The 16,845-nt window shown below is 41.3% G+C and overlaps 1 protein-coding gene across 1 annotated transcript in view; it reads left to right on the top strand.

The window, feature by feature from the left end:
- LOC120060885 (BTB/POZ domain-containing protein KCTD5-like) overlaps positions 1-16,606 on the top strand; it is a 43,298-nt gene extending 26,692 nt beyond the window's left edge. Inside the window, exons 2-6 of the mRNA XM_039010296.1 lie at positions 141-249; positions 401-492; positions 5,763-5,858; positions 9,772-9,897; positions 14,250-16,606. Coding sequence (XP_038866224.1) covers positions 141-249; positions 401-492; positions 5,763-5,858; positions 9,772-9,897; positions 14,250-14,279 — 453 coding nt within the window. The 3' untranslated portion in view covers positions 14,280-16,606. The remainder of the gene's footprint in view (positions 1-140; positions 250-400; positions 493-5,762; positions 5,859-9,771; positions 9,898-14,249) is intronic.
- Positions 16,607-16,845: the final 239 nt, after the last annotated feature.

A 16,845-nucleotide genomic window follows, 5' to 3' on the forward strand; every position in this document is an offset into this window, starting at 1 on the left:
CCTGATATACTTGGTGTGGTTTTATGTATTTTACTAACAGCTGGCCAGTGGATTTCCTCTCTTTACTCTTTACTTCATCATCCAACAACGGTGAATTGTGAGTCGCGACTCAATTTATTTTCTTTCTGTTCCATTTTCAGGATGACACTGGTGCATATCTTATAGACCGAGACCCCACATACTTTGGGCCGGTGCTGAACTACCTGAGGCATGGCAAGCTGGTGCTCAACAGGGACCTGGCTGAGGAAGGTAAGACTGGGCATGTGATATGCATATTACTGCCAAGGTGCACAGTGAAGCAGTTGGTTTCCAATGTCAGCTTTCAAGTATTCTCTGTAGCAGGCCATTCAGTATGTTGATCATTTTTGCCTGGATATATTCTAAATGTGTGTTTTTGAAGGTGTCTTGGAGGAAGCCGAATTCTACAATATCACGTCATTAATAAAGCTCCTCAAGGACAAGATCAGGGAACGTGACTGCAAAACTTTACAGGTAGGTGAACTTCTCAATTGACACATTGCGCTCTATTGATTTTGTATTCATTTATTTTAAACCCGTAGCAATTTTATTTGTCACATACACTCACATACACATGTTTTGCGGGTGTAGTGAAATGCTTGTGCACAAAAAAACAAAATACTGCAAAGTTGCTTAGGGCAGTTCTGCTTCTAGCTCCTATCTGTCGGCGCCATCTTGTGATTTTATCTCTTTAGGGGTTCCTGACCTTGGCTGAGTCCACTGTTAGAGTAAATGCACCTGCTCCATCCCATGCTTCAGTATCTCTGCGTGTCTGTATCTGTGTGCGTCTCTGTGTGCGTGTCTCTGTGCGCCTGTCTGTCTGTTTCCGTTGACTTTCAATTGCTAGCAAAAAAGAAAGCCGATGAATAAAACTGTTGCCCAAAAGGGCCGGGAGAAAATAAATCCCATTGCAAAATAATGCTTTTTATTAATTGATGGCAATACCATTCGATGGAAATAATTTTGACCATCATGCTTATTGGTTTATAGGTTAATTTGCATAATTTAGTGGAATTAATTTGGCCTGTGTTTTCGTGTGTATCTTATTTATCCAACAAAACTGTCACACCCGCACAGCATACAGCTATTTTGAGCAGGATTTCTCCTGCAGTGCCTCAGCTGGTTGCTTGCTGGAGTAAAACATGTGCTTTTTTTTAAGCACTTTCATTGCGCAACAATTTTTGAATGAAATCGTGTGTTAGACGTTTTGGTGCGTGATTAAAAAGAGCTACTGTTTTTAATTCTCAACTGGTAATTGAAGCGCGCCTCCCATTCAATTGCAGGAAGCAGCATACCATCGTGTAACCCACTACTTTACAATGTGAGTTGGGAGGCGGTGTGCATTTAAAAAAAAATACTTACACCTGAATGTTTTATTTCATATTATGAGTCATGTCTTACCTCCCGTCAAAGTAGCCTATAGGCAAAAACTTCATAGGGGGCTCATGAGTTTCAAGTTTGGGGAAGTTTACAATTTATTCTACCGTTCTGCGTGCCAGTTATGATTTTCGTGGAACAGTTTCATTTCAATAATAACGTATTCGTTTCGCAAAATCATTGTCATGTAGTTTATCACAGCAATCAGAATTAAAATGACAAAAAGCTCAGTCAACATTGATACATTGTGATCCATTGGTGGTTAAAGAAATGAGCGCATGGAACTCAGACTATAGGCCAATTTTAAGAATGTGAAATGTCAGAATAATAGTAGAGGATGATTTATTTCAGCTTTTATTTCTTTCACCACATTCCCAGTGGGTCAGAAGTTTACATACACTCAATTAGTATTTATTAGCATTGCCTTTTAAATTGTTTAACTTGGGTCAAACGTTTCGGGTAGCCTTCCACAAGCTTCCCACAATAAGTTGGGTGAATTTTGGCCCATTCCTCCTGACAGAGCTGGTGTAACTGAGTCAGGTTTGTAGGCCTCCTTGCTCACACACACTTTTTCAGTTCTGCCTACAAATGTTCTATGGGATTGAGGTCAGGGCTTTGTGATGGCCACTCCAATACCATGACTTTGTTGTCCTTAAGCCATTTTGCCACAACTTTGGAAGTATGCTGTCATTGTCCATTTGGAAGACCCATTTGCGACCAAGCTTTAACTTCCTGACTGATGTCTTGAGATGTTGCTTCAATATATCCACATAATTTTCGCCCCTCATGATTCTATCTATTTTGTGAAGTGCACCAGTCCCTCCTGCAGCAAAGCACCCCCACAACATGATGCTGCCACCCCCGTCCTTCACGGTTGGGATGGTGTTCTTCGGCTTGCAAGCGTCCCCCTTTTTCCTCCAAACATAACGATGGTCATTATGGCCAAACAGTTCTTTTTTTGGGATTGATTTGCACTTTTCGCACAAGTACGTTCATCTCTAGGAGACAACACATCTCCTTCCTGAGGGGTATGATGGCTGCGTGGTCCCATGGTGTTTATACTTGCATACTATTGTTTGTACAGATGAACATGGTACTTTCAGGCATTTGGAAATTGCTCCCAAGAATGAACCAGACTTGTGGAGGTCTACAAATGTTTTTTTGTTGAGGTTTTGGCTGATTTCTTTTGAGATTTTTTTTTTTTACTTGTGTCATGCACAAAGTAGATGTCCTAACCGACTTGCCAAAACTATAGTTAACAAGAAATTTGTAGTAGTTGAAAAACAAGTTTTAATGACTCCAACCTAAGTGTATGTAAACTTCTGACTTCAAGTGTGTGTGTGCCAGTCAAAAGTTTGGACACACCTACTCATTCAAGGGTTTTTCTTTATTTTTACTATTTTCTACATTGTAGAATAGTAGTGAAGACATCAAAACTATAAAATAACACATGGAATCATGCAGTCACCAATAAAGTGTTAAAACAATCAAAATATATTTTAGATTCTTCAAAGCTTCGCTGTCACCTAGAATGCATTTCCATTAACCTAATTTCAATTAGGTGTGCCTTGTTAAAAGTTAATTTGTGGATTTTTTTCCCCCCTTCTTAATCAGTTAGTTGTGTTGTGACAAGGTAGTTGTGGTATACAGAAGATGGCCCTATTTGGTTAATGACCAAGTCCATATTATGGGAAGAACAGCTCAAATAAGCAAAGAGAAACGACAGTCCGTCATTACTTTAAGACATGAAGGTCAGTCAATCCGGAACATTTCAAGAACTTTGAAAGTTTCTTCAAGTGCAGTCGCAAAAACCATCAAGCGCTATGATGAAACTATCTCTCAAGAGGACCGCCACAGGAAAGGAAGACCCAGAGTTACCTCTGCTGCAGAGGATAAGTTCATTCGAGTTACCAGCCTTAGAAATTGCAGCCCAAATAAATGCTTCAGGGTTCAAGTAACAGACATCAACTGTTCAGAGGAGACTGCATGAATCAGGCCTTCATGGTCAAATTGCTGCAAAGAAACCACTACTAAAGAACACTAATAAGAAAAGGAGACTTGCTTGGGCCAAGAAACATGAGCAATGGACATTAGACCGGTGGAAATCTGTCCTTTTGGTCTGATTAGTCCCAAATTTTTATTTTATTTTTTTGGTTCCAACCGCCGCGTCTTTGTAACGCAGAGTAGGTGAACGGGTTATCTCCACGTGTGGTTCCCACCGTGGTGCTTTGCTGGTGACCCTGCCAGGGATTTATTTAGAATTCAAGGCACACTTTACCAGCATCGCTACCACAGCATTCTGCAGCGATACGCCATCCCATCTGGTTTGCGCTTAGTGGGACAATAATTTATTTTTGAAAGGACATTGAGCCAACACACCTCCAGGCTGTGTAAGGGCTATTTGACCAAGGAGAGTGATGCAGTGCTGCATCAGATGACCTGACCTCCACAATCACCCGATCTCAAACCAATTGAGATGGTTTGGGATGAGTTGGACTGCAGAGTGAAGGAAATGTAGCCAACAAGTGCTTTGCATATGTTGGAACTCCTTCTTCAAGACTGTTGGAAAAGCATTCCAGGTTAAGCTGGTTGAGTGCCAAGAGTGTGCAAAGCTGTCAAGGCAAAGGGTGGTTACTTTGAAGAACACTTTTTTTGCTTAGTACATGATTACATGTGTTATTTCATAGTGTTGATGTCTTCACTATTATTCTAGTGGAAATAAATTAAAACCCTTGAATGAGTAGGTGTCCAGACTTTTGACTGTGTGTATTGTATTTTACCCCCCCCCCCCCTTTTTTTTCTCTCGATCTTGTCTGATCGCTGCAACTCCCCAACGGGCTCAGGAGAGGCGAAGGTGGAGTCATGCGTCCGCCTAACCACACTCCTTAACAGCCACCAGCTTAACCCGGATGCCAGCCGCACCAATGTGTCGGCAGAAACACCGTTCAGCCTGCAGGAACTCGGCCCGTCAGAAGGAGTTCTAGGGAGCGATGAGACAAATAAAGCATCCCCGGCCAAACCCTCCCCTAACCCAGACGACGCTGGGCCAATTGTGTGCCGTCCTATGGGACTCCCAGCCACGGCCGGTTGTGGCACCGCCTGGGAATGAACCCGGGGGCTGTAGTAACGAATCTAGCACTGCGATGTAGTTCCTTAGATCGCTGTGCCACTTGGGAGGCCCAGGAATTATATCTTTTTTTTAATATATCGTTCGCAATGGATGTTAAAAAAAACACTTTCCTACATTTCCGCGCAGCAGGCCAGGTACTTCTATGCGTGCTCAGGCACTCATGCTCCCTCAACATTATCAGGACATAGAAAGCAGACATGCTCATTGCTCACATGAACCACTCCAAACAAAAGACAAATCTGGTAAATGGTAATGAACTAAACCAAAACTTGTTTCTCACAAGTGTAGCAGGTTGTGAACTCTGCAAATAATGTTTCCACTCCAAAAATGGTACATGATCCAAGGGTATACGAGTCGCCCAATGAATGTGCAAGAATTGGTGGGAGACAGCTGACCCATTCTGGAGAGAGACTCGTCTATATCTTCGCCACACACCCCTCCCCTTTTTTGTCTCAACATTTTAAATTAGAATCAAGACACATCTTCACACATTTTAGATGCTTTTCACTGACAGCTGCAGCTGAATAATCAGCTAGGTCTATTGTGATTTGAAACAATCCACAGCAGTTTTTTTTTAAAGAAGCTAATGATCCTCGATTCCTTTGTGGCGGTCATGCTTTCTGTTGCAGTATTTTGAATGATTCTATTTCTGTGTAGACAGATGTACCTTTACTTCCCTATTGGACTCACCGCTATGCCATTTATATCCTGTTCTATTGGTTTTCATATCAACTTTATTTCATTGTCCAGCAGCCAAAGGCACAATCCTAGTCATATTAGCAACCGATCCTAGTTGTTGCATATGGAACCGATATCCGGTTGCCTGTTTAGAATGGTGTTTTCAAATCAAAATCAAATGTTATTTGTCACACGCACCGAATACAACAGGTGACAGTGAAATGCTTACTTACAAGGCCTTAACCAACAATGCTGTTAAGAAAATACAACAAAAAAAAAGTAAGCGATAACAAATAATTAAAGAGCAGCAGTAAATAACAATAGCAGGGGGTACCGGGTCAGTCAATGTGCAGGGGCACCGGTGTCGAAGTGCACGTTGGCAAATTTCCGAAGATTACTTTTTATTGGCTGCTTCATTACTTAAGTTGCATGTTCTGTTTCGATGCAGTAGCATTATCTAAATGTTTATTTTGTCATTTTGAGCAACATGGGTGGACGTCCTAATGTGTTATACACCCAATGCATATGGGTCGGGGTAAAGCTCTCACTCTCTCCCCAGGCTCCAGTGAAGCATGTGTACCGGGTGCTGCAGTGCCAAGAGGAGGAGCTCACCCAGATGGTGTCCACAATGTCAGACGGCTGGAAGTTTGAGCAGGTAACGCTGCCTCCCACCACAAGGAGACAAATGTTCTTTATTTGTACTTCCCTCACCCCGTAATCCTCATATCACCCAAACAATCCAATCCATTAATTTGAAATAGTCCTTTTTTTTCTTCTGTGTCTTATATGTGATCTGGGCATCCCTCTGTGCTCTGAGTTGGTTGTTGCAGCTTGTCAGTATAGGTTATGGGTGGGCCCAGCAGTCAGTTTCTGCTGAATTGTGAAAGTGGAGGACTCTACTTTCCCAAACCACAGCGGAAAGGTGTGTCCCACAATGTTCTGTCCTTGGGCTGGTGACTGCATGTCTCCTATGTACCTCACAACCCTTTTGGCCTCTGTGTATCCCAGCGTTATGCATACGAGGTGGCCATTTTGAGTTGATTTTAAGATGTGTACTGTTTGTCCGACAAAGGACCCAAGTGAACACGGCACCCTTTGTGTCTGACTATCTCCTCCCCCTTCACATTTTGTTTTCTGGTAATACTCCTTGTTATTTACATGTTTGTCTTGACAATGTATTGTCTTAAGAGGACATTTTTGGGACCATGTTTAATCTTTAACACAGTGCATTCAAAGTATTCAGAACCCTGGATTTTTGTCCACATTTTGTTACGTTACAGCCTTATTCTAAAAAAAAAATTATAAAAAAAATCCTCAATCTACACACAATACCCCATAATGACAAAGCAAAATGTTTTTTTTATTCATTAAAAATGGACATACCTTATTTACATAAGTATTCAAACACTTTGCTATGAGACTTGAAATTGAGCTCAGGCGAATCCTATTTCCATTGATCATCCTTGATGTTTCTACAAATTGATTGGAGTCCACCTGTAGTAAATTCATCAAAACATTTCTACAGCATTGAAGGTCCCCAAGAACAGTGGCCTCCATCATTCTTAAATGGAAGAAGTTTGGAACCACCAAGACTTCCTAGAGCTGACCGCCCAGCCAAACTGAGCAATCGGGGAAGAAGGGCCTTGGTCAGGGAGGTGACCAAAAACCCAATGGTCACTCTGACAGAGTTCCTCTGTGGAGATCGGAGGCACATTACAGCCCGCTTGGAGTTTGCCAAAAGGCCCCTAAAGACTCTCTCGGACCATGAGAAACAAGATTCTCTTGTCTGATGAAACCAAGATTGGACTCTTTGGCCTACAATGCCAAAGCGTCACGTCTGGAGGAAACCTGGCACCATCCCTACGGTGAAGCGTGGTGGTGGCAGCATCATGCTGTGAGGATGTGTTTCAGCAGCAGGGACTGGGAGACTAATCAGGATTGAACTAAAGATGAGCGGAGCAAAGTACAGAGATCCTTGATGAAAACCTCTCCAGAGCCCTCAGGACCTCTGACTGGGGTGAAGGTTCACCTTTCAACAGGACAATGACCCTAAGCACACAGCCAAGACGACGCAGGAGTGGCTTTGGGACAAGTCTCTGAATGTCCTTGAGTGGCCCAGACTTGAACCCGATCGAACATCTCTGGAGAGACCTGAAAATAGCTGTGCAGCAACGCTCCCCATCCAACCTGACAGAGCTTGAGAGGATCTGCAGAGAGAATGGGAGAAACTCCAGAAATACAGGTGTGCCAAGCTTGTAGCCTCATACCCAAGAAGACTCGACTGTAATTGCTGCTGAAGGTGCTTAAACAAAGTACTGAGTAAAGGGTCTGAATACTTATGTAAATGTGATTTATTTCAGATTTGTTTTTTTATACATTTGCAAAAAATTCTAAACGGTTTTTTTTGTTTTGCTATTGTGTGTAGATTAAGGGGGGAAATGTAATTTTTAAACAAGGCTGCAATGTGGGAAAAGTCAAGGGGTCTGAATACTTTCTGAATACACTGTATGCTAGTTGACGAGTGAAGGAATATATTGAAGCCTGATTAGGCTATACATTGTAGTTTAAACATGGATTCTGTTAGTGGTACGTTCCAAAGCACTTAGTTTTCCAGATTCAAATTTGTCATTTTGGTCAAGCACTTAACGCTCTTGAAAGAATTTGGACTGCAAGTGTGTGAGTGGGTAAGCACTGATTGAGTCTCCCCTGGCCCCTGTCCCTGTGGGGAGAGGATCACTGGATCTCCCAGACAGCTGGAATGTTACTAATAGTCTTACAAGGGTCAGACGGGAAACCCCTTAAAACACATACTTGACCTAAGCTTAAGGCTCAGCAGCAGTGAGCCTAGTTGTCTGGGGATATGTAACCAATTACTCCTCATTCAGAGCCACTCAGTCCTGGGTTGTTCATTATGGCACGTTTTCCAACAGAAAATGAAGACGTTTTTTTTTATTGGAGAAGTTCAGATAGTACCGCCCAGTTTCACACCCTTTTCTGATCTTTTTCTTCAATCTGTGCTACTGAACCAGATCCTGGGCTGCCTTTTAGGTTTCTAAATACTCTTGCTATGTCCACGGATCACCCACGCTAGGTTGGTTGAGAAAGGTTCTTGAATCACGTTTTTTAAATTAATGTACTTAAAAAATTAAAATAAAACTTTATTTTTACTAGGCAAGTCAGTTAAGAACAAATTATTATTTACAATGACGCCTACCCCGGCCAAACCCGAACGACGCTGGGCCAATTGTGTGTCGCCCTATGGGACTCCCAATCACGGCCAGTTGCAATTCCGCCTGTAGTCGAACCAGGATCTGTAATGACGCCTCTAGTACTGAGATGCAGTGCCTTAGGCTGCCGAGTGGTGCAGCGGTCTTTGGTGTATGAATGCTTATTCAAAGTTACCTCAGAAAACAAGTGATCTGCAAGTTGACTGCACTTTAAGACATATTTGGGTTCAAGTGAGGTTGAGGTTTTGACCATATCATTGGACTTGAATGGGTATCGCGATGGGTGAGAACTGAGACTGGTTGTACTTGGTACAGTAGCTATAACATTTAGCATCAATATAGAGTAGCTTAATACTCTTGCCTCCTGTGTGAGACATCTCTTGGGAACAACACGGCTCCTGCAGAAGTGGCTAATGAGGCTGTGCATGTCGAGACATGCACACCCACAGAGTAAACTGTACTGTACACATACTGACTGGCTGAACACAAGTTAATAGCATTCGACTAAGAGGAGGAACAGTTGTTTGTCTGACATTGTCATATGTATTTTGTAGGCCGAAGTACTCCGCGTTGATTTGCATGACATCACCTCACCGTCTGCATGTTTGTTTAACAATTTGTTTTCCCTGTCTAAGTTTTATTTGTCCTTAAAAAGTTAACCCTTTAAAGACCCACTCCAGCTATTTGTGAACGTTGCCTGTTGAAAAATGATATTCCAAGTATAAATACAGTACTCTCACTTAATATTAAATAAATTAGGTGACAGGAGTTGGCAATTCAAGGAGTTGGTCTGATGGGTGCACTCTGACATTTTAGTTGTGAATTCCATACTGTAACTAGATCACCTGGCTGCACAACAGTGAGTGACTCACAATGCTCTGGTCTCTCTTCATTGGTTGCTTGTAAACAAACGCCATGTGATTGGGGACTACCAGTAAGCTTCATAATGAAAAGTTGTGACCGGTGAAATGAAGAACGCAATCTTTATCGCCTAACGTATCGCACAAGTTGACTGCAGGTATTTACTTAAATGTAGCTACAAATATTCACATTTATTATTATAAAAAAAACTTAAAATAGTTTTGAAAACCATCTAGTGGCTAATTCCAAATACCCCGGTGTACGGTATATTACCGAAGCCTATAGCCAATTCACATTTTGTGTTCTGAACTGTTTCAAGCTCTGTCACGTTTTCTACCTATTATCTAATGCTTTTTATTACTGTTCAAACTCATCACATTTCTGTTATCTAAGTACACTGTAACCCACTTTCTGTCCTCATTTTGTCTCTGAAGCTAATTATTTCTGTGTGCTCGCTCTCTCTCCTCTCACCCCCCCCAGCTGGTCAGCATTGGCTCCTCTTATAACTACGGAAACGAAGACCAATCTGAGTTCCTTTGTGTGGTCTCCAAGGAGCTGCACAACCAATCATACGGCACAAACAGTGAGCCCAGTGAGAAAGCCAAGGTGAGTGTGAACACCGGCAGTCAGGCAAGTGAGAATTCCATGACAAGCTTGTCTGAATAGTGGCTTGTTCTGGATGTCTAAATGTACCACATTTACTAACCCTGCTTCTATGGGACAGTGATAAATGGCCCTGGTTTGCTGACGTAAACGCTCATAGAGGAGTCAATTTGAAAGAAGATGGGTTTGGACTGCTGCACAGAGTAATACATTGATAAATGTGAGTTTTTGTATTTTCTGAAAAGTATAAAACATTGGTCAATTAGTTAGGTTAGCGATTGAATTAGCCTTCATTGAATCAAGCGAAGTCCTTTTTCATAGCAGTTAACATATACTTTCAACAATTTTGTGTCTAAATCAAAAGGACAGTTCTGTTTAGTGTAAAGTTATCAGTCAGACGACGCTCAGGCCTAAGTGCATTTTTCCAGTATTACACGATTGATGTAATGTTAGATTTGACCTTAGACCGAACCCCCCCCCCCCCAAAATCAAATATCCATGTTAGTAGGACCTTCTGATGGCTTTTGGATGAAAGTAGTAGGCCTAGTTGTGGGAATTACTAGTCCCATCTGCAGGTCCCCATGTGTGCCCAGTCCTCCAGGGCATGCTTCACTCACTTATTTTCATCAGGCTCCTTCTAGTCCCAGATTTGGTAATTCTATTGAATTCGTGCAAATAGGCTGCGATTTTTAAGGGTGTTTTCGCACAGTTTTGAGCTATAGTTCGAATCAATTAGATTATTTGTTGTTGTATTTTTTCCATTTTGGTTCGTTTCGTTTCATATTGCCAAATGTCAAACAAACTAAAATTCCCCACCAAAGAAAACACGTGTTCATGCAAGTAATTTGTTTATTGGAGAAAAATTCTAACGTTAAATCCGTCTGACTATCAAGAAGCATAGCTTGTGTGTCCCCAAACATCATATGACTTTCGCTTTGGTCTTCCAACAACATGTGGGAGAAAATGGCACAATAGCCTCTCTGAGGTAAATGGGGAGGTGGGCAGGCAGGCAATGAGAGAAGGCATATCGGCTCGATTGCAAGTGAATCTTACTTGAAGGCTATAGCTCCAGTCTTCCCTAATCTGCATCAGATGCGCCCATAAATGCAGTGCTACTTACAATGTTTCAGAAATATTAAGTTATGATGGGCTTCTGCTTGCATTTCATCAAATGCTTAGTCAAACAACCAATAATCGGCCTACTGCACGCCTCTGGTTATTTTCCTCTGTTTGGTCAAGACTGCATTCACACCTGCAGCTAACCGTACCATGGTACAAATGGAATCTGACCAAGACCGCCATTTTTGTGTGAACCATGATGCATTGTTTAGTGCACTCCGGATAGTGTTCACACCAGTCCAAACGAAGGGGGAAATCGCTCCCAAACAATTTGGTGTGAAAGCCCCCAAGAAGTCTTAGATTCAGTCAGATTTAAATGTCACTTTGGTACGGATCAAAGCATTCACAGAGACCACTTAAGAGAGGGCATATCGGCTCGATTGCAAGTGAATCTTACTAGATGTGAAAGTAGCCTTCCCTCCGACCCGTCAATGTCCAAATGTGCGATCTTAAAAATAAAAAATATATATAATATATTTTTTATTTCACCTTTATTTAACTAGGTAGGCTAGTTGAGAACAAGTTCTCATTTGCAACTGCGACCTGGCCAAGATAAAGCATAGCAATTCGACACATACAACACAGAGTTACACATGGAATAAACAAAACATACAGTAGAAAAAATGAAACAAAGTCTATATACAGTGAGTGCAAAATGAGGGAGTTAAGGCAATAAATAGGCCGTGGTGGCGAAGTAATTACAACATAGCAATTAAACACTGGAATGATAGATGTGCAAGTAGAGATACTGGGATGCAAAGGAGCAAGATAAATAAATACAGTATAGGGATGAGGTAGATGTGCTGTTTACAGATGGGCTATGTACAGGTGCAGTGATCTGTGAGCTGCTCTGACAGCTGGTGCTTAAAGCTAGTGAGGGAGATATGAGTCTCCAGCTTCAGTGATTTTTGCAGTTCGTTCCAGTTATGGGCAGCAGAGAACTGGAAGGAAAGGCGACCAAAGGGGGAATTGGCTTTGGGGGTGACCAGTGAGATATACCTGCTGGAGCGCGTGCTACGAGTGGGTGCTGCTATGGTGACCAGTGAGCCGAGATAAGGTGGGGCTTTACCTAGCAGAGACTTGTAGATAACCTGTAGCCAGTGGGTTTAGCGACGAGTATGAAGCGAGGGCCAACCAACGAGAGCGTACAGGTCGCAGTGGTGGGTAGTGTATGGGGCTTTGGTGACAAAATGGATGGCACTGTGATAGACTACATCCAGTAGAGGAGTAAAGGAGTTTCCACAGCAATTGTCACAAAAAACAATTTCACCGACCAAAATATTATCCCACTTTGTCTAGAATGTTTTGTCGACAATGGGAAATTTTACACATATCTGCTGTTTCCGTCAGCCCTGTTGCGAGTTTTTATGCATCAGGTAATTTATTTGCATGGAATGGTTGGATGGAAACCTGGTTAGTGATGCATCCCCAGTCGGAGAGTCTTCATTGGACTGATGTTAGTTAGTTGGAAGGTGAATGTTTTTGTAACATTTACACAACCCCATATGTTGTGTGTCCCCCCCCCCCCCCCCCAACTTTACCCTTGACATTTTCTCCCCATTCATTTTCGTTCTTGTAAAGACTTGTCTTCTTCCTGTGCCATTTGCATGCTGCATGTTGCTCAGAGTGAAGATGAAGAGACGGATTATGATATGAATGACTCTGATTAGGGTTGAGCACTTATGACTCAACGGTGAGAGCTCAGCTCTGCTGCCCTCCTAACTCCTGCCCCTCCTTTCTTTCGACTCGTATTCTTACCTTTTTCTTTCCATAACTCCACCATGCGTCTTTGCCCTGGTGCTTGTAACCCTGGTGCTTGTAACCCTGGTGCTTGTAACCCTGGTCCATGAGAGGATTGTGTCTGGGATTTTGGTCCTGTCAGGCTTTGTCACTTCGTCTTTCAAATCAAATGTTATTTTGTCACCTGCTCTGAATACAACAGGTGTAGACCTTACAGTGAAATGTTTACTTACAAGCCCTTAACCAACAATGCAGTTTTAAGAAAATACCAACAAAAAAAGAATTGCAAATAATTAAAGAGCAGTAGTAAATGACAATAGCGGGGCTATATACTGGGGGTACAGAGTCAATGTGTGGGGGCACTGGTGTCGAGGTAATATGTACATGTAGGTAGAGCTATTAAAGTGACTATGCATAGATAATAACAGAGTAGAAGGGGGGGGGGGGGGCAATGCAAATAGTCTGGGTAGCCATTTCATTAGCTGTTCAGGAGTCTTATGGCTTCGGGGTAGAAGCTGTTTAGAAGCCTCTTGGACCTAGACTTGGCACTCCGGTACCGCTTGCTGTGCGGTAGCAGAGAGAACAGTCTATGACTAGGGTGGTTGGAGTCTTTGACAATTTTTAGGGCCTTCCTCTGACATCGTCTGGTTCAACACACTCTTTAGGACCAAGGTTGACTACACCTGTCAAGCTTTTCATTTAGCATGTGCAAATACACTGATCATACCGAACATTAGGAAAACCTTCGTAATATTGAGTTACAGCCCGTTTTGTCATCAGAACAGCCTCAATTCGTTGGGGCATGGACTCTACAAGGTGTCTAAAGCGTTCCACAGGGATGCTGGCCCATGTTGACTCCAATGCTTCCCACAATTGTGTCAAGTTGGCTGGATGTCCTTTGGGTGGTGGACTATTCTTGAGAGACACGGGAAACTGTTGAGTGTGGAAAACCCCAGCAGCGTTGCAGTTCTTGACAAACCGGTGCGCCTGGCACATACTACCATACCCCGTTCAAAGGCACTTAAATCTTTTGTCTTGCCCATCACCCTCTGTATGGCACACAATCTGTCTCCAGGCTTAAAAATCCTTCTTTAACTTGTCTACTCCCCTTCAACTACTTTGATTTGAAGTGGATTCAACAAGTGACATAAATAAGGGATCATAGCTTTCACCTGGTCAGTCATGGAAAGAGCAGGTGTCCTTAATGTTTTGTACACTCAGTGTATTTGCTTTATATAGCTGGCATGGATGGTGTGGTTAGCTTAGAAAACCCCGAAACATGTCCTTTCCCTCTACTCCTGTGTGTGTGTGTGACCCATTCGCAGATACCAGACTTAAAGATCACATTCATTACTTCTAACATACTGTATGCCCGTCATATTTAGCGATGAGCCTGCTGTAGTATAGTTTCTTATTTACAGTTAGGTAATTGCAGGAATCTGTTTTTACATTTTATTTTCACATTAACTGATTTTTAATTCCTTTTGCATTTGCAGATTCTTCAGGAGAGGGGATCCCGAATGTGACGGATCAGTATTACAAGCTCCAGGTATAACGATGCAAACATATCATTGACGAGGAAGACCCTTTCACTCAACCGAGAAGACATTAGTCGAGAGGGACTTACATTTTGTTTGTTTTTACTCCATTTTATATTTTATTATGTAAATAAGTCTGTTTACAGACTTTTTGTGCCTGTACAGTTAAACTGGATTTTTTTGAATTAGTGACAAGTTGTTTTCCAACAAATTATGAATTATAATCATTTAAATATTTTATGCTTTAAAACATGGTCATACACGGCCAATGATTCACTCAGGGGCTACTTTTGAGTTTTTCTTACACCTTCTAACTCAAGGGAATCTTAAGGGATCATGATGGTCTATCTATATTATCAAGCTTAAACCTGTACTGTCAGTAGATTAAAATATTTTTTAGGGGGAAATTAATTTAGGTTTCAAACAAGTTTAATACTTCCTTAACTGGTTTATCCTCTGTATTTTTACAGGGTACATTTAGTTTAATAAAGTCTTTATTTGGGGGTAAGATATTTTAGAGAAAGGTTGGGGTTTGCTAATATTTTTGGGGGATGGTAACGGTGAAGGAATATCTTTTAATATCCTTAGGTTTTTTGATGTACATAATCTAAAAATCCCAATATTCATATTTAACTCAACTGCACGTTTTGTACACTGTATAGTTCAACACAACTACAAATGTACGTTGTTGTACTGGATATTACAAGCTAGAAAGTCTTGACAATTTAAATTATGTTGACTCGAGTTTTGCGATGTTTGTACAGAGGTCTGCATATTAAGATTTGTAAATCAGGACTTCAGTTGTTGATGCTCAATATCTGTTTTAGTTAGAACAACACCTGGAACGTCTTTTGATATCCAATAAGAGGAAATATACCTTGGCTCAGACGTTGACTGTTAAGTTGTACAAAGATGTGTTTTGTCTTGCAAGGCTACACATTCTTTGAGGCATTTTGTATTGTGTAGACTTCATACAGCGTTTCAAGCTCTACAATAGGAGGAACACTGTGCACAATGCTTTCCTTATCCTGCAACACTTAAGGGGAAATACTGCATTTCAGGACTTTTTACATTTATTTTTAATATATACAGTGAGTTGTTTCTGGCCTGAGATCTGGCATTGCTCTGTTCGATATTTCATTCACTTCTAACTTTTGATAGTGTTGCCTTTTCCCATGCAGTGACGACCAAATACAATGTTTTATGTGCAGCTTACACATTCACTTTCAGTGTCGGGATAAGAAAACAACTACATTTCTGGCTGCAGGCACACTTTGTGCAGCAGGACACAGACATAACTCCGTTCACACACACCCACATTCTTTTCACGTAATCATTTTATATAATTAAAGGTTATTGGATGGATGCACTTTTTTTTTTTTTATATACACACAAGGGCTTATAAAGTGGAAATTATTAAATCTGCAAAGAAGTTCAATCAAATAAGAGCGGGTGTTTTGCCGGCGCTATGCTATGTTTACATTTGCTATAGTATTCTGAAGCCTTCCAGAGATCTTGCACACCCTCGCATACCTTAACAGATACTGACTTGTTTTGACTGGAGCAAAGAAAACAAGCACTCCCCACTCCAGATTAATTTTAAACGCATGTTAATAGTTACTGTTAACTTATGTTTACATATCATATACATTTCAAAGTGGTTTGCTACCACTTCAATGTTAAAGTGCAAGTAATCTCTTGAGGACAGACTATGTAAATTTAAATGGTACTGTCCAAATTGTGAGAATTTAATTTGGGACTTTTTTTTTGTGATAGTGATTATCAGTGGAATGGTGACTAGCTCAGGCAGCTCGATGAGACTAGTTTTGGTCTGAGGTTTGTTGCAGTGAGATTATTTTTAGGTTTAGTTTGCTTGGTTCCATCTTAACCTTAGCAGTCTGTGTACTCTGGTCTGACCTGTATAAGCTGGCTGCACTACTTCCTCAGCAGCATCCTGCTTCTCACTGCTAGACTACATGCCATGGAGAAATAACAATTATTTTGTGCACCAAAGTATCCAGTCAAGTTCCCAGTATATTATGAGTCAGCTGGTTACTTCATCACAGAACACTGCAATGCATGATGGAAGACGGTCACATTTAGGCCTATTATTCCAGAGTAGATGGAATTTATTTATTCCTTAATCAGAATGATGATGCTGTTGATATCAAAGATTATCATGATGTCATCACTACATCAGTCACTTCTGACTAATTCCATGTTTTATGCAATGTTATAAAATAACTAATGTTACTGGGATAGATTTATGGTCTTGCATAGGATAAGTCCAATAAAATGGTTTGTCTTTCACATTTGGTATGTGTGTGTGTATTTTAATGCAATTTGTAGCAGCGCACTCAGGATATTTTTTTTGTGTAAGATTGTCTGAATTACACATCAGCAGACATCAATACTTCAATAAAATTATCAATTGTAACTTAAAGCTACACAGTTGAATATGAGATGAGGCATAAAAAAGACACGTCCAAAAACTTGAGGAAAGCATGACACTCACTAGTGACAAAAGTGCAAGCTCTCTTAAATGGAGAAAGAA

The sequence above is a fragment of the Salvelinus namaycush genome, chromosome 16 (genome assembly GCF_016432855.1).
Source record: "Salvelinus namaycush isolate Seneca chromosome 16, SaNama_1.0, whole genome shotgun sequence".
Taxonomy (NCBI): Eukaryota; Metazoa; Chordata; class Actinopteri; order Salmoniformes; family Salmonidae; genus Salvelinus; species Salvelinus namaycush.